The sequence below is a fragment of the Tachyglossus aculeatus genome, chromosome 2 (genome assembly GCF_015852505.1).
Source record: "Tachyglossus aculeatus isolate mTacAcu1 chromosome 2, mTacAcu1.pri, whole genome shotgun sequence".
In the NCBI taxonomy this organism is placed as follows: domain Eukaryota; kingdom Metazoa; phylum Chordata; class Mammalia; order Monotremata; family Tachyglossidae; genus Tachyglossus; species Tachyglossus aculeatus.
This window is the reverse complement of record NC_052067.1, coordinates 135248542-135267244: the sequence shown is the minus strand read 5'-3', so window position 1 is coordinate 135267244 and position 18703 is coordinate 135248542. Positions and strand designations below refer to the sequence as shown.

The following is an 18703-nucleotide window of genomic DNA, read 5'->3' as shown; positions in this document are numbered from 1 at the left end:
GACTTGAAATTTTGTATGACCCCAAGTCATGTAAACTCATCAGCTACCTCAAGCACTTATGAACATACTCATACCCAGTGTTTAGTTGTTGGTACATTTAATGATTCATTCTGACTACTCTAGTTGAAAATATTTGAGTCTCTCCAGTTGGTGCGTAAGCTCTTTGAAGGCAGGGAGTATGTATCTTCCTTTGGTTATAATCTCCCAAATACCACTGATTGACTGGTCAGTCGGTGCCCCTTTGGGGTCAGGAATCTTTAGCACAGAGCATTCTCAGCACCTGCTCCAAGATCTGCCTGGTCCTGACCCCATAGATGACTGGGTTGATGGCGGGTGGGACAACCACGTAAAGGTTGGCCAGGAGGATGTGGATGTAGAGAGGGATTTTCTGGTGGCCAAAGCGGTGGGTGAGGAAGGAGAAAAAGCCTGGGATGTAGAAGGCTAAAATGACACAGACATGAGAGCCACAAGTGTTGAGAGCCTTGAATCGGGTGTTCCAAGATGGGAGGCGGAAGACGGCCCGGAGAATCTGGATGTAGGAGAAACCTATCACAGAGGTGTCAAAAAATCCCATGGAGAAAGCTACTAGGCCATAGATAATGTTGGTTCTGATGCTGGCGCATGCCAACCGTGCGATGCCCATGTGCTCACAGTAGGTGTGTGGGATAATGTGGTTCCCACAGAATGGCAGCCTGAGGATGAGAAAGATGAATGGTGTAATGAAGACCAGTGATCTGACCATGCTCATCGCCCCTAAAATGGCCACTATTTTGTTATCGAGGATCGCAGTGTACCTCAGCGGGTTACAGATGGCGATGAAGCGGTCGATGGCCATAATGGAGAGCACCACGGACTCCAGGCTAGTGCAGACATGAAGGAAGAACATCTGGGTGAGGCAGCCCCCGAAGCTGATCTCTCGCATGCCGAGCCAGAAGATGCCCAGCATCTTGGGGATGGTGGTTGTGGATAAGCCCAGGTCAACAGTGGCCAACATGGCCAGAAAGTAGAACATGGGCTGGTGGAGGCTCCGCTCGGTCTCAGTCACAGACAGGATGGTGCAGTTCCCCACGAGCGAGATCAGGTAGGCGGCACAGATGGGAAAACCAATCCAGATGTGTGTGGCTTCCAGCTCCGGCAACCCCAGCAGGAGGAAGGAGGAGGGGTGGAACTGGGAGTGATTGAGAGGGAGCATCTTTCCAGGAGCTGTTGATGATTACAATAATCACAGACTTCTGTACCCTTTAGGTGATGCTGACCTCACTCATGTCATCCTCCCTGGACCCTGGGAAAACAATGGCACATTGCTTGCATCTATTACCCCGATGGGGAGTGGTGTGGGTGGAGAGGATGTGGAAAGTGAGGATGTTAGAAATTATTAAATGAGGTCATTGGTCTAACCACTTTTGTACCTCTGAATGCAGGTGTGACTGCAGTTGCCAGCATCTATCACAACACTTTGCAGTTGAGATCTTTCATCAATGCCGCTGAAGATATTAATGATTGGGGTGATAATGAAAATGACAAAGATGATGCTGTTGATGCAGCCCCCCCTCCTTTGCATTGATGATCATGTTGATGATGGCATTTCCCCTAGAGAATGGCAAATGATGGGTGAACCTTGGACTCGAGACATCAGGACCAAGAATCTGAGCCAAGGAATCGATTCTTGTGCTAGCAGGTTGTGCAGGGCTACTTGCACACTCTCGTTCCTGCCACGCATTTTTCCAATGGGTATGAGTTCAATGCCATGAGATGGCAATTGTGTAGGGGTGCAGCCCACTGGATTTGTGTGCCAAGATCTTTTGTGTAGAACCCACTTTGTGTTTGGAGCTGTCTAATCTAACACTTTGCCCAAGTACTTCTCTCCCTTCTGCATTGCCCTTGCACTTGGATTTGCATCCTTTATTCACCCCACCCTCAGCCCCACACATAATTTATTGATTTATATTCATGCTGTCTTCCCCTCTAGACTTTAAGCTTGTGGTGGGGAGGGAATGTGTCTGCCAACTCTGTCGTATTGTACTCTGCCAAGTACTTAGTACAGTGTTCTGCACATGGTAAACGATCAATAAATGTGATTGACTGATTTATTCATTCATTCAATCGTATTTATTGAATGCTTACTGTGTGCAGAGCACTGCACTAAGCGCTTGGGAAGTACAAATTGGCAACATATAGAGGCGGTGCCTAACTAACAGCGGGTTTATTGATAGGTGTCATCACATCCATAGCCCAGGTGATCTGCTGATTGGGTGACAGTTCTGCTGAGTGGTGACAGAGAGCTGTCCAGAGTTGCAGGTTCTGAAGGCAACAAACCTCCTTTCCTCTCACTTCTCGTGAAGGGAATGTTTTCAATCTCCACAAAGGCCAAGATTTGGGGTGATTGGAGACGGAAGAGTAATTGTCTTTCAGGAAATTGAGGGTCTCATGTTGGACAGAATCTGCCCTAGCCTATTTTCTCGTGTCTACCCAAAAGTTTAGCACAATTTTTTGGCACTGAATAAGTGCCTAATAAATGCTATAATTCTTATCGTCATTATTATTAACATATTTATAATTTTCATCATCATTCACATTACTAATAAAATGTATTTATTAAACATTTACTGTTTGCATAGAATTGTACTGAGCAGCTGGGGAAGTAAAGTACAATCGAATTGGTAGACAAGATCTCTGCCTGTGTGGAGCTTACACTCTAGTATGAGATACAGACATGACCAGAAATTAGATATAAGGAAAGTAGCAGAGTATAAGGATTTGAACATAACTGCTGAGTAGTTCTGGGAGTGGAACAAATATCAAAGGGATTAAGAGGTACAGACCCAAGTGCTTAAGTGAGATAGAAGGGAGGAAGAATGGGATGAGAAAATGGAAAGAAAGTCCGGGAAGGCTTCTTGGAGGAGATATGATTTGAGTAGGGCAAACGATTAGGAGCATGGTGGTCTGTCAGATATGAAGGGGGAGGGAGCTTCAGGCCTGAGGGAGGATGGGAGCAAAGGATTGATAGCAGGAAGTTTGAGATCAAAGTATAGTATGTAGGTTGATGTTACAAATGCATGGAATGGGTTGCAGTAGAAAATTACTGAGGAAAGAAGGAAGGGGAGAGCTGATTGAGAGCTTTAAAGCCGAGGGCAAGGAGTCTCTGTTTTATGTGGAAGTGGATGGGCAACGACTGGAGGCTTCTGAGTTGAAGGGAGACATGGACTGAACATGATTGGTCCAGGCAGCAGAATCGAGTATGGATTGAAAGTGGGGAGCGAGGAGGCAAGGAGGTCAGCAAAGAAGCTGGTGCAATAAGCTGAAGCAATAAGTGCTTGGATAAGCATGGTAGCAGTTTGAATGGAAAGAAAAGAGAAGATTCTAGAGATATTGTGATGGTAGAACTGACAGGATTTGGTGACAGATTGAATAAGTGTATTGAATTTGAGAGATGAGTTGAGATTGTTATCAAAATTGTGGGAATTACGAGACAGATGTCTGTAGTGATGGGAAAGTTGCAGGGAGGAAAGAGTTTGGGTGGGAAGATATGATAATGATGATGATGATGATGATGATGATGATCTGGGGTGCAGTTAGAAATTAGGGTAGGGTAGAGAAATAGGGCAACGAATTTGGGGATAGGTTGGATTTGGGAATCAAACACATGCTTCCGTGCTGCACAAAACAAAATCACAGACCCCTGACCAATATAGGTAGGCTGGTGTCTTACCCTAATGTTCTCCCCAAAGGCAAAATTCTCTTATTCTTATTACTCTCTCCTGTGAGCCTTACTTAACATTCCCCTACACATTCCCCTTCAGGTAACAGCCTCTATCTTTATATATATATATATGCCAAACCACACTTGTTCCCTTCCTTCCAGACTCAGTTCTGAGTCCATTCCTAACGCATATCTTCTGCTTTTAACCCCAACCAATGCACACACATTAACAATCTCACCATCCCTGGGAGATGACCATGTGTACTTTTGATATGTCTGTATCTGGAAAATATTTCTCAATTTTCCAGGTTGTAGATTTTCCAGGTCCTTTTGTTGCTCTTTCTGTCTTCTCTATTGCTCTTTTTTTGTTCACTACCCCAAAATGAGAAGAGACCAGAGAGAAGAGGGGAAAATTAAGAAAAAACTGAGGGAGGATGAGTTTGACTGGGCATATTAAGGGTACAGTGAATGAGACTTGAAGGTGGCCAGTAGATATCAATTATCCAGAGTTATTCGATCCCTCCTGGTCTGGGATCAATAAGAGGCCAACTGTGCCATCATGTTAATGGCAGGCCAGTTAGTCCTGTCTCCCTTCCAAAGGTAAATTCCTCAAAGGGAATAACTTCATGTTTTCTGTAAGGGAAAATCATCCCTCATTAATCTAATAGAGCTTTGTGAAGTGGTCTGTAAGCAAATGCATAGAGGGGAACAAGTGGGCTGAACATTTTCAGATTTTCAAAAGACTTCTGACAAGGGTCCACATGGAAGGATTTTAAAAACTGAGTGACTGTAGGATTTCTGTCATGATTAGCTCCTTTCCTAAAAGATGGAAAGTGAATTGTCAGACGTTTCGGGAATGGGGAGGATAAGGAGGAAGTAACTAAGGAGGTTAGTTAGTTAGAAGGGGTAGGAATCAGTGCTAGGACTGGTATTATTTAGCATTTTAATAAATGACCCAATGAAATAATAAATGTTTATTAACGTTTTGTCATTAACAAATCAATCCATGATATTTAATTAGCACTTACTGTGTGCAGAGCACAGTAGTAAGTGCTTGGAAGAATACAATACGACAGAGTTGCAAGACATTTTTCCTGCCCATGATGACTTGCAGCCTAGAGGGGAAGCAGATAATGCTGTCTACTCTTTAAAGATCAAATGCTGTGAGATAAACCACTGGAGACATCATAACCCTGGCACAGAAAAGTGACTTCATTTTGAGGACGTACAAGAAAACGAATCTGGGAAAAAGTAATTCCAAGTCGTGCATTGTGTAAATAATTTTTGTCTGCCAATTTTAGAGCAAATTAAACCAAAGTGGTCTTTGGAAGGCCAAATGACTCGACTTAGATTAGGATATTTTGGACACATCATCAGGAGGACTGATTCTCTGGTCCAGGGAAAACGTGGAAGAGGCAGAACAGCAGCTAGATAGATAGAGACTACAACAACGATAGCAGAAGAACTATTAGAATGGTTGTCCATGGAGTCACTACAAATCGGAGACAACTTGATGGCACTTAACAATAATAATAATAATCCCCAGTTAGAGTATGAGAATCTTGTACCCTCTTGAGATTCCTAAAATCTTCTCTTCTAGCCACAATACCCTTCTGCGATTTGTTTTTGTCTTTATGTTATCTTAGGGCTTTCTTTCCTCTATTCTTGTATGACTGCCACTATTCCCCTCTCCCCCTTTTTATATTTAGATTGTGAACTCCCTGATTGTCATTTCCTCTTGGATATTCTTTCCCAGTGTTCTATATTCTTTCCCAGTGCTTACTGTAGTATTCTGCACACAGTAAGTACTAAATTAATACTGTTACTAGTACTACTGCTCTCAAGCCCTTAGTACAGTGCTTCACGCTCAGTAGCTGCTCAACAAATACCACCATCAGTAATTAAATGCAGGTTTGAGCTAGCTATCACATCTCAGTTGACAACTTGGGGTCTTGGTTTATTGTTCTCGCAGACCCAAACAACTCCTGAAAGGAAAACCAATACCCATACAATTTCTCTATGGAGAACTGAAATTAGGAAACTGAGGACAAAGAGGGAAGAGGAAATATGTTAAGGATATGGTAAAACAAAGCCTAGACAGTGCTGTGTCCCAGCAGAAAGCTGGTAATTAATTGCTAAGACAAGGTCAGCATGCCTACCACAATCAAGAAAGGAGGAAATATTTTGTAAAGAATGTAAGACCAGGAGGCAAAAGAGAAAACAGTGCCAGACCCTGAAAATATTAAACATGAGACCACAACTTTTTATGTGCACAAAGTGGCCAGGATTGTGGGTCCTGTATTGATCTTTTCATCCACACATGAACTCACATTGTCCTCTCCCAAGCATTTAGTACAGAGCTCTGCACACAATAAGTGCTCAATAAATAAGACTGATTGATCATTGGTGAACTTCACAAACAGTGTTGTCTTCTCTGAAACCAAGGGAGGTCCCTATGTGGAATACAGCACACAATGCTTGTCAACACATCTTAGAAAGGATTTAATAGTACCAGAGAAAATGCAGGGAAGAGCTAATCCAGATCATCAAGGGAGGGAGAATAAATTGAAAAGATTGGGTCCCTTCACTCAGGAAAAATGTGAATTGAGGGGGGAAAAGATTGAGGTTTACAGAAAAGGTAATGGTTTGAAAAGATTGAGGTTTAATTGAACCATTACCTTTGGTTCAGTAAATCTCATCACCCTTGGACAAGGGTTCGACATTGAAGCTTGAGGACAGGAGGTTCAAACAAACAAAAGTTTTGTCCCCCAGAAGGTGGCAATCATACGGAATTTGTAAACATGAAAGTTGTGGATGCAGAAAAAATCAATAGTTTCAAGAAGGATAAATGTGTGGTTGATAATTACATAATGTGTAAAGAGAGGAAAGTTAAGATAGTAGAGAAGAAGTTAGGTATTACAGTTTGAAGACAGGGGGATGGATGAGATGACCACTGGACTCCTGTGGTCTCTTTGATAAATGTGTGGCTGATAATTACATAATGTGTAAAGAGAGGAAAGTTAAGATAGTAGAGAAGAAAGTTAGGTATTACAGTTTGAAGACGGGGATGGATGAGTTGACCACTGGACTCCTGTGGTCTCTTTCATACATTTCTGAATAGTGTTAGAGGTTTGTGGGTCTCTGGAAACCTCTTCTAACCACATAAATTCTTCCTTTATTCTTTCTTCTTCTCTTTCTCCCTGTCTCTGTCGGTCTAGCTCTGTCTCTTTCTCTCCCTCTCTCTCTCTCCTTTATCCCTATTCTCAGACGTGGGCTTTTATAAGGATCTTCTCAGAGTTTTCATCAACTTTCTCATCATACACAGGCATGAACCACTCATCTGCAACACAATCAATTCCTTATTTACCAAAACCTAGATTGATTTTGGGCCACCTCATTCCAGAGCTGCAGGGATCTACAACTTCTGCCCTGATCCTTCCTCTGGTAGCTTTCCTGCTCTCTCTCCAAGATGATAAAGGAGAAGGGGGCTTGAGACCCTCTTTTTCTTGATTGCGGGGGGGGGGGGAGCAGAGAACAACAGGTGCAATCCTTTTTTTGGGTTTGTTATGATAGATTGTGTGGGAATATGTAGGACCCTATGAGTGGGTATGTGTGTGTTTGTGTGTGTGAGAGAGATTTATTGTGTCTGTGCATTTGTCATCTCGAGGCATTGGTGGGTGAATGTGTCTCTGTGTGATACTCTGTGTACCTTGACTCACCTCCCCCAGGGGTCTCCTCACTCAGACAGTCCCTCTTGCTCACAGCTCCCATTTATCTGCTTTCTGTCTCTGGAAGAGGCTGGCAGGTTTGCTCCTCCCTGACCCCTTCCCTCCCCCCACCCCGGGTTTGGTGATCCCAACCCCCAGTTCTGGCCTCCCCACCGGACTCCTCCTACCTCTTGCTCCCCAGCCCAGCCCGGAGCAGACTCACCTTCCTCAGCTGTGGACCTGGGATTCCTGGGGCACAGACAGACTCCACACACCCTCTGGCATCTGTCTGGGTTGTTCACCTGCCCAGTCCAGGTTAGAACAGTTTATATGACTGGGCCCAAGGCTTGGTGAAGTTAGTTATCTCCACTCCAGCTGCTCCCCAGGGCCTGATGCCTTGGGACAGGGGACCACTGCATCCCTGATTCTGACCCTGAAACCCCAGGGAGGTGGAGGTGGGTGCAGGTTCTGAGGAACATTGCCCAGTGGGCATTGTGAACCAACATTAGCTGCTCATGCTGGCTGATTTCTCACCTTGCCATAAACTGGTCAGATGAAGGGAGCTGGGGGCCTCGGAGGTGAAAAAGTCTTTGGCAGTTAGTGATCTCCAACACCCTTGCCTCAAATCCTCTCCCAAAATGTGAACTTTCTCAAAATCACAGCCTCCCATATGGACTCCTCTGCCCTCCTCACCCCCACCCCCACTCCACCAACTTCACCTAGCACAGACCTGGGAGTCAGGAGACCAGGGTTCTAAACCTGACTCCACCACTTGCCTGCCATGTGACCTTGCCTCAGTTTCCTCAACTGTAAAATGGGAATTAAAAAGTGTTCTTCTTCCCCCTTAGAGTGGGAGCTACAAGTGGGGCAGGGAATGTGTCTGAACTGATCAGTCTGTATGAACCCCAGCACTTAGTACCGTGCTTGACACATAATAAGAACTTAATTATCATCATCATTATTATTAATAATAATAATCTGTATTTCAGGACAGTGAGGCCATTTGAGAATTAGCTTGTTAGGTCCATGAGTTGGGATTTCACAAAATGGATTGCTTAGTATAGTGTTTAGTACAACATTGAATACAGAGCTCTGAACCCAATAAGCATTCAGTTAATACTGTTGGTTGATTGCTGGCTCTGTCTGCAAGAGGGTTTCCTTCTTCCTCATTAGCCAAACCACCCAGGCCACAAACAGGCAAGGAACAAGCAAGCTTCCACTCCCCCACTAGTACCTAATGTGCTGGTTACAACCGACTTTCAATTTAAAAAACTTTGAATGTATTGCTAGTTATTAATCCATTCTGGGGAGGTTCCTCAATCAGCCCCAAAGCACTGATGTCCACAGCCACAATTTATTTATGTCTATTAATGTCTGTCTCCCCCTCTAGACTGTAAGCTTATTGTAGGCTGGGAATGTGTCTACCAACTCTGTTTGTATTGTCCTCTCCCAAGAGCTTAGTTTCAGTGCTCTGCATACACAGTAAGAACTCAATAAATATGATTGATTGATTGATAGTGCCTCACGCTTCTAACTGTTGGAGAGGAGGGTGACCTTCCCCTCACAAAATGTCACTGATGCACCCTGGTCCCTTGTGGCCACCTATACCCCTGGCCCTCCTGGTGCCTCCCTGTGGTGCCCATCTTGGTGGAAATAGGAGCCTCTGGGTGATGGGGAGACTGGAATGGGGACAGAGAGGGAGCTGCAGGAACCCTGTCACTCCCTGTCACCCCACCACCAGACCTGATGACATTTCTGCCCAGATCTTCGCACAGGAAAAGTATTGCACTTCTCAGAAGCACATACAGCTTCTCCAGAAGTTTCACCTTGTCTCATATTCAATAGCAGGGAAGGATGATGCCCAACTGCTTGCTAGTGGAAAGAGCATGGGCCTGGGAATCAGTGGACCTGGGCTCTAATCCCAGCTCTGCCACGTGCCTGTTGTGTGACCTTGGGCAAGTCATTTCACTTCTCTGTGGCTCAGTTTCCTCAATTGAAAAATGGGGATAAGATATCTGTTCTCTCTCCTTCTTAGACTTTGTGCCCCTTGTGGGACAGGGATTGGGTTCCATCTGATCATCCTGTATCTAGTTGACTCCATTCTCTCCTGGTTCTCCTTGTATCTCACACAGATACAGGCAGATACAGGCTTGTATCTTGTATCTTGTTTATTCTCAGTCTCCTTCATGGGCTCCCCCTCCTCCTCCCCTATTCTCTCTCCCTCCATCCAGGCTCACATCTCCTACTGCCTTCAGGACATCTCCACCTGGATGTCCTCCTGTCACCTAGAACTCAACACGTCCAAGACTGAGCTCCTTATCTTCCCCCCAAAACACTGTCCTTTCCCTGACTTTCCCATCACTGTGGATGTCACTACCATTCTTCCCATCTCACAAGCCCACAACCTTGATGTCATCCTTGTCTCCGCTCTCTCATTCACCTCACACAAGCAATCTGTGGCCAAAACTGGCTGGTCTCACCTTCACAACATCGCCAAGATCCACCCTTTCCTCTCCATCCAAACCGCTACCTTGTTAGTACAATCACTCATCATATCCCAACTGGATTACTGCATCAGCATCCTTTCTGATCACACATCTTCCTGTCTCTCCCTGCCTCAGTCTATACTTCATTCTGCTGCCTGAATTATCTTTCTACAGAAACACTCGGGCATGTTACTCTGCCTCAGAAATCTCCAGTGGTTGCCTATCAACCTTCTAATCAAGCAAAAACTCCTCACTCTCAGCTTCAAGGCTTTCCATCACCTCGCCCCTTCTTACCTCACCTCCCTTCTTCTACAACCCAGCCCACACACTCCGCTCCTCTGCTGCTAACATCCTCACTGTGCCTCATTCTCACCTGTCCCACTGTTGACCCTCAGCCTACATCCTATCGCTGTCCTGGAATGCCCTCCCTCCACACATCCACCAAACTAGCTCTCTTCCTTCCTTCAAAGCCTTATTGAGAGCTCACCTCCTCCAGGAGGCCTCCCCACACTGAGCCCCCCCTTTTTCCTCTCCTTCTTCTCCTCCCCTCCCTCCCTCTGCCCTACCCCCTTCCCCTTCCTATAGCACTTGTATATATTTGTACATATTTATTACTCTATTTTATTTGTACCTATTTATTACTCTATTTTATTAATGATGTATATATAGCTACAGAATTCTGTTTATTCAGATGGTATTGACACCTGTCTACTTGTTTTGTTTTGTTGTTTGTCTCCCCCTTCTAGACTGTGACCCCATTGTTGGGTAGGGACCGTCATTATATGTTGCTGATTTGTATTTCCCAAGCACTTAGTACAGTGCTCTGCACACAGTAAGCCCTCAATAAATACGATTGAATGAATGAATGAATAAACGGAGCACATCAAGGCGATGTAGAAGGGAGTGGAAGAAATGGAAAGGAGGTCTCCGTCAGGGAAGGCCTTTTGTAGAAGACATGCCTTTAATAAGGCTTTGAAGGAGGGGAGAGTAATTGTCTGTCAGATATGAAGGGGGAGGGTGTTCCAGGCCAGAGGCAAGATGTGGGTGAGAAGTTGGCAGTGAGATGGATAAGATTGAGGTACAGTGAGAAGGTTGGCATTAGAGGAGCAAAGCATGCAGACTGGGTTATAGTAGGAGAGTAGGGAGGTGAGGTAGAAGGGGGCAAGATTATTGAGGGCTTTAAAAACCAAGAGTGATGAGTTTCTGTTTGATGTGGAGGTGGATGGGCAACCTCTGGAGGTTCTTGAGGAATGGGAAAATGGGGCCTGAATGTTTCTGTAGAAAAATGATCTGGGAAGCAGAGTGAGGTATGGACTGGAGTCGGGAGAGACAGGAGGCAGGGAGGTCAGCAAGGAGGCTGATACAGTAATCAAGGCGGGATAGAATAAGGGCTTGAATTAACATTGTAGCAGTTTGGATGGAGGGGAAAGGGAAGATTTCAGCGATGCTGTGAAGTTCGAACCAACAAGATTTAGTGTTAGATTGAATATGTGCATTGAATGAGAGAGTGAAGTCAAGGACAATGCTAAGGTTACAGACTTGTGAGACAGGAAGGATCGTGGTGCTGTTCACAGTCATAGGAAGGTTAGCAGGAAGACAGAGTCTGGGGGGGAAGAAAAGGAGTTCTTTTTTAGACATGTTAAGTTTGAGGTGATGGCGGGACATCCAAGCAGAGATATCTTGGAGGTAGGAGGAAATGTGAGACAGCAGGCAAATGGCAGGAACCCCCACTCTCTCCCGCCAACACAAGCCTTCAGGCTTTTACTAGGGAAATCATGCCCAAGACACTTGTTCATCAATCTCTCTAAACACCTCAGGGACCTATGGCTTGTTTTTTCAGTTGCACAACTTCCCAGGGGAAGAATTCCAAATGCTTATCCCACTGCCTGAAGAAGTGTTTTCCTTTGTTAGTTTTGAACCTGCCAGTCTCAACTTCAATAGATGTCCCCTCTCCTTGGCCCTGTAGATTAAAGCAATTGGAAAAGAGTATGAGAAGATCTCAAAGGGATCTGGTTTGGTAGGAGGGGGTTCTTGGAGTTGTCGTTACCTGAAAATTTGTGCTTAGTTGATAGAACAGATAAGAAACAGCATGGCCTAGTGGAAAGAGTGCAGGCCTGAGAGTCAGAGGACCTGGGTTCTAATCCCAGCTCTGTTACTTGTCCACTGTGTGATCTTGGGAAGACACTTAATTTCTCTGTGCCTCAGTTTCTTCATCTGTAAAATGGGGATGCAATACCCATCCTCCTTTCTACTTAGTCTGTGAGTGCCATGTGGGACAGGGACTGTGTATGCCTGATTAACTTGTATATACCCCAGCACTTTGTTCAGTTTTTGGCACATAGTATTTAACAAATATTATTATCATTATTATTATTATTAGATGCATATTGCTGAATCTAATTTAAGAAGATTTGGAGGATAAGGGAGATGAAGTGCCCCTGAGGGATTGGATGGAAGTATGAACACTTATTTGCAAGATGATTTTAAAAGCAATAAAAAGAATAACCCACTTTCACCACACATTCAGATGGGAGTAAGCAGTCAGAAGGCCAGTGTCTGGCCTTACCCAGTGGATAACATGACCTTAGTAGTGTGTGACCCAAGCTCAGTTTTGAGAGTGGGCATGGCCCACGACAAGTCAGATGGTGCCCATAGCTGTGAAGTTGCAAGTATTTTGGTGTCCATGGAGTTATTAGATGCATATTGCTATAAGCTTTAAGAGGATTTGGAGGGTAAGGGAGATGAAGTGCCCGCGAGGGTCGGGCTGGAAGGATGTACACTTACTTGCAAGATGATTTTTAAAACAATAAAAAGAAGTTACATAACCCACTCTCAAGGAATCAAGACAGTCCATTGATTGACAGATTGATCACTACCCGCTTCCAAATGGCAGCCTAGGCACCGAGTCTCTTCTTGGTAAAGGAGAGAGTTGAAACAAGAAAGCCATTTCTTGAGTGGTTGCCAGATAGGATGGTGCCAAGGTGAATCTTAGAATGAAATCTAAGTCCAACTCTGAAAGACCTGAGAGCTGTTTCCAAAGGGAATGCCTAGAGTGTCCCAGCTGCAAAGCAAACCAAATACGAGTTTGGACAACAGAATTTCAAATGAAGACCTGAGTACTGAAGTTGATAATCTTGGCAAGATAGGTTTTCTGGGGTTAGATAGTCAGAGAGCATCTGAAGAAAGACAGCAGCATCTGGTGGAGGAGCCTGGGACTAGGAGTCAGGACACAGTTACTTGCTTTCCATGATGCTTGTGAGAAGCAACATGGCTCAGTGGAAAGAGCACGGGCTTGGGAGTCAGAGGAGGTAGGTTCTAATATTGGCTTCACCACTTGTCAGCTGGGTGACCTTGGTCAAGTCATTTCACTTCTCTGTGCATCAGGTACCTCATCTACAAAATGAGGATTAATAAAAATAATAATTATTATTATGGTATTTGTTAAGCACTTACTACGTGCCAAGCACTATTCTAAACTACGAGTCCCATGTGAGTCCCAGAGACTGTGTCCAACCTGATTACCTTGTGTCTACCCCTGTGCTTAATAATAATAATGATAATTATGGTATTTATTAAGCATTTACTATGTGCCAGGCACTGTTCTAAGCCCTGGGGTAGATACAAGGTAAGCAGGTTGTCCCATGTGGGGCTCACAGTCTTAATCCTCATTTTACAGACGAGGTAACTGAGGCACAGAGAAGTTAAATGACTTGCCTAAAGTCACACAGCTAAGTGGCTGTCGGAATTAGAACCCATGACCTCTGAGACTCCCAAGCCCATGCTCTTTCCACTAAGCCACACTGATTCTCTGCTTAGCCAGTGCTTGGCACATAGGAAGCACTTAACAAATACTATTATTGTTATTATTATCATTATCATTATTATTATTTGATATGATTGATTCTATCCCTCTCCAGAGAATCCAGGATAGTCGGAGCCCTGGAAAGAGAGGCTCGGAGACCACATACTTCTATCTCCACCGTGACCATGAGATAGAGCCATCTTAACTAGATAAGATTTCCAGGATGGAAAATGACAACCCTGCTTCCCTCCCCCAGCACTCCTCCTGTTCCCGTGTTTCCCTCTCCCACCAACCCAAGGGGAAGCAATGTGGCCTGGTGGAAAGAGCACAGGCCTGGTCATCAGAGGACTGGGTTCTAACCCCTGCTCCGCCGCAGCTGTGTGACCTGGGGAAAGTCACTTACCTCTTACTGTGACTCGGTTTTCTCATCTGTAAAATGGGGATCAAATACCTGTTCTCCCTCCCCATTAGCCCAGGGGCCCCATATGGGACAGGGATTGGGTCTGACATAATGATAATGTTGGTATTTTTTAAGCACTTACTATGTGCAAAGCACTGTTCTAAGTGCTGGGGGAGATACAAGGTGATCAGGTTATCCCACGTAGAGCTCACAGTCAATCCCCATTTTACAGATGAGGTAACTGAGGCACAGAGAAGTTAAGTGATTTACCCATAGTTTCACACCTGACAAGTGGCGGAGCCGGGATTAGAACGCATGACCTTTGACTCTCAAGCCCATTCTCTTTCCACTGAGCCATGCTGCATGATTATCGTGTATCTAACCCAGCACTTAGCACAGTGCTTGGCCCATAGTAAACTTTTAAAAAATACCTCTATTACTATCCCTTCTTCATGTTCATTCATTCAATCATATTTAGCACTTGGAAAGTACAATTCAGCAATAAAGAGAAAGAATTCATTCAATTGTACTTATTGAGCACTTACTGTGTGCAAAGCACTGTACTAAGTGCTTGGAAAGTACAATTCAGCAATAAAGAGAGACAATCCCTGCCCACACCTGGTTTACAGACTAGAAGGGGGAGAGACAGACATCAAAACAAGTAAATGGGCATCAATATAAATAAACAGAATTATATATTCAGACATTAATATAAATAAATAGAATTATAGATATATTCACATCAAAACAAGTAAACAGACATCAATATGAATGGAATTATAGATATGTACATATATACACAAGTGCTGTGGGGTGGGGGTGGGGGGCAGAGCAAAGGTAGCAGTCGGGGTGATGCAGTGGGGGGGGGCTGAGGAAGAGAGGGGTTTAGTCTGGGAAGGCCATTTGGAGGAGGTGAGCCTTCAGTAGGGCTTTGAAGGGAAGAGGTGTGATTCATGTCTAAGCTCAGTCCCTCATGTGATGCCAGATCAGCAGCCAAGGAGTCATTAAGCATGTGAACCAGTGGGGCAGGCTCAGAGCAGTCATTCAATCTTATTCATTGAGCACTTATTGTGTGCAGAGCACTGTACTAAGTGCTTGGGAGACTATAATACAACAATAAACAGACACATTCCCTGCCCACAGTGAGCTTACATCTAGAAGTGGGGTGACAGACATTAATATAAATAAACAAGTTACAGATTTATTGGGGCGGAAGGGCAGGCTGGAGGAGTTGGGGGGAGGGGAAGGGAAGCCAGAGAAACTTCAATCCCCAGTGGGGGTGAAGAACCAGGAAACAAGGGGAGCCTGGGGAAGGTTGAGCTACTCAGATGGCCAGAGGGAAGCAGGAAGAGCAGGGGGATGGGAAAAGTTGACTATGTGTACACAGAGGGTGTGTAATCACCATTACACATACAGGCACACCTCATCATCATAATAATAATAATATTGAGCACTTAGTACAGTGCTCTGCACACAGAAAGCGCTCAATAAATATGATTGAATGAATGGATAATATTAGTGGTATCTGTTTAGCGTTTGTGTGCCGAAGGCTGAACTAAGCTCTGGGGTAAATACAAGATAATCATGTTGGACCCTCATCAGGCTCACAGTTTTAAGTAAAACGGGGAACAGGTATTTAATCCCAATCCCATATTACAGCTGAGGAAATTGAGGCACAAGGATGCGGAGTCAGGAATAGAATCCAGGTCCTCTGACTCCCAGGACTGGGCTCTTTCCACTAGGTTAAATAAACCCACAATCACACCCACACAGACAATCAATCAATAGTATTTATTCTCAGAATAATACAGACAGATGCTCACCAGGGTACTCCAATACACTCAAAGACACACAGCACACAGACAATCATGGGTACGCACATACATACACACACACGCAAACAACACACAAACATGAAGCCTTGGGCAGATCCCCCAAAAGGCTCCCATGACATAGCACTGGTGTACCCCCTCACACACACACCACCCCAATAGACTTAAAATGTAAACAGAAAAGCACATATAATAATAATAATGATAATAATAGCATTTATTAAGCACTTACTATGTGCAAAGCACTGTTTTAAGCACTGGGGAGGTTAGAAGGTGATCAGGTTGTCCCACGGGGGGCTCACAATCTTAATCCCCATTTTACAGATGAGGTAACTGAGGCCCAGAGAAGTTAAGTGACTTGCCCAAAATCACACAGCTGACAATTGGCAGAGCTGGGATTTGAACCCATGACCTCTGACTCCAAAGCCTGTACTTTTTTCCACTGAGCCACAACATCATCACACACATAGGTATAGAAATTTAGAAACCCACTCCCACAGAAAGAGGAAGCACGCATAGATGCACACCCACGCAAATCGACGACTCATATGCATACCTACACATAGGGAAACACATTCACACTCATGTACAAAGGCAGGCTCCCTACTAAGGCATACAAATCAATCAACCGTAATTATTGAGTGCTTACCTTGTGCAGAGCACCATACTAAGTACTTGGGAGAGTACAATATAACAGAGTTGGGAGACATTCCCTGACCACAGTGAGCTCACAGTCTAGAGGGGGAGTCAGACATTAATACAAAGAAATAATGGATACATGCATAAGTCCTACAAGACTGAGGGAGGGGTGAATAAAAGGTGCAAATCCAACTGCAATGGCAAATATAAACATACATCTCTCCGCACTCAGAAACGTACATACACGGACACACACACCCCCTTTCCACCACCACCCCCGCCCCCACTCCTCCACCCAGTGGGGGAAGCAGATCTACTCAGTCCAAGGATCAAGCAATCCGTGGTATTTATTGAGTGCTTATTGTGAGTAGAGCACTGTACTAAGCGCTTGGGAGAGTAGGTAAGAACTCTGCCCAGGAGGATGAATCAGACAGAGGTGCAGGTGGTCAGAGACCAGGGACACGGAGCCCGTCTGCCCTTTCCCCGGAATGAAGAACGAGGTCACCTTCTCTCTTGGCCCCTTGGCCCCTGGCCCCACACTAACCAGGGTGGCTCACCAACCCACACCCTTCCTGCCCCAACCCCATCCAACAGCTGAAAAGCAGCGTGGCTCAGTTGAAAGAACACGGGCTTTAGAGTCACAGGTCATGGGTTCAAATCCTGACAGTTGTCAGCTGTGTGACTTTGGGCAAGTCACTTAACTTCTCTGTGCCTCAGTTACCTCATCTGTAAAAGGGCATTAAGACTGTGAGCCCCCTGTGGGAAAATGTGATCACCTTGTAACCTCCCCAGCTGTTAGAACAGTGCTTTGCACATAATAAGCACTTAATAAATGCCATCATTATTATTCTTCTAGACTGTGGCCCGTTGTTGGGTAGGGACCATCTCTATATGTTGCCAACTTGTACTTCCCAAGCGCTTAGTACAGTGCTCTGCACACAGTAAGCACTCAATAAATACAATTGAATGAAATGACCAGGTGACTTGCTGGCCCCCAGATGACCCCTCCCTCTGCAGCTGTGACTCTGAATGTCTCAGGTCTGAGGAAAGGGAGAGGAGGGGAGCCTCCAGCCATAGCCCTGCTTCCTAATTTTCCTCTCCCAATAAGCAACCCTCTGCTCCCATGACCCTGCCCCCTGCCTCCAGCTCCCAGCACCTGATCCCAGATAATTATAATAATTGTGGTATTTATTATTAATAGGAAGAATATTATTATGGTATTTGTTAAGTGCTTACTATATGCCAAGCATTGTTCATAGTCCTGGGGTAGATTCAAGGTAATCAGGTTGTCCCACGTGGGGCTCACAGTCTTAATCTCCATTTTACAGATGAGGTAACTGAGGTGCAGAGAAGTGAAGTGGCTTGCCCAAGGTCACACAGCAGGCAAGTGGCAGAGCAGGGATTAGAACCCATGTCCTCTGCCTCCCAAACCCCTGCTCTTTCCACTAATCCACGCATTAGTTAAACACTTACTATGTGCCAGGCACTGTACTAAGCACTGGGGCGGATACCAGCAAATCAGGTTGGATACACACAGGACTCACAGTCTCAATCTTCACTTTCCAGATGAGGTAACTGAGGCCCGGAGAAGTGAAGTGACTTGCCCAAGGTCACACGGCAGAGCTCCCAGCCATCACTAGCCCCAAGCCCCACCCCCCAGCCCCTGCTCCCAGGTCCCTGCAGGGGCCCCCAACTTGCAGTCACCAACCCTCAGGCCCTGCTCCCAGGACCCTGTCCTTAGCAGCCCATTCCCAGGCCCTTGTCCCTAGCCCATGGCTAGTGACCCCCACCCCCACCCCCGAGCCGCCCCCTACTCCCAGCCTCCATCCCAGGGTCCTCTACTCTCAGCCCCCAGCCATAGCCCGTCACCAGCTCCTTGGCCCTGGCCTCCTGGCCCTCCACTTCCAGCCCCCACCCCCAACCCCAACCCCCTCCCTTGTCCGGAGCCCATCACCAATCTCTGGCCCCAGGCCCCCCTGCCCCGAACCCATCACCAGCCCCCAGCCCTCCACTCCCAACCCGTGGCCCCAGCCCCTATCCTTAGTTCATCGCCAGACCCTAGCTCCCAACCCCCAGCCCCTATCCCTAGATCATCACCAGTCCCCAGCCCCTATCCTTAGGTCTTTCTCCCAGCCCC

The 18703-nt window shown here is 45.6% G+C and overlaps 1 protein-coding gene across 1 annotated transcript; it reads right to left on the bottom strand.

Annotated features, from left to right (window-relative positions):
• Positions 1-247: 247 nt before the first annotated feature.
• On the bottom strand, positions 248-1192 carry LOC119942886 (olfactory receptor 52E5-like). The gene has a single exon (XM_038763926.1). The coding sequence runs from the start codon at positions 1190-1192 to the stop codon at positions 248-250; it is 945 nt and encodes a 314-aa protein (XP_038619854.1).
• Between the last annotated feature and the right edge of the window lie 17511 nt (positions 1193-18703).

What these genes read in the sequence shown, in the direction of transcription:
- LOC119942886 (XM_038763926.1), bottom strand. Translation starts at nt 1,192, where the DNA reads ATGCTCCCTCTCAATCACTCCCAGTTCCACCCCTCCTCCTTCCTCCTG.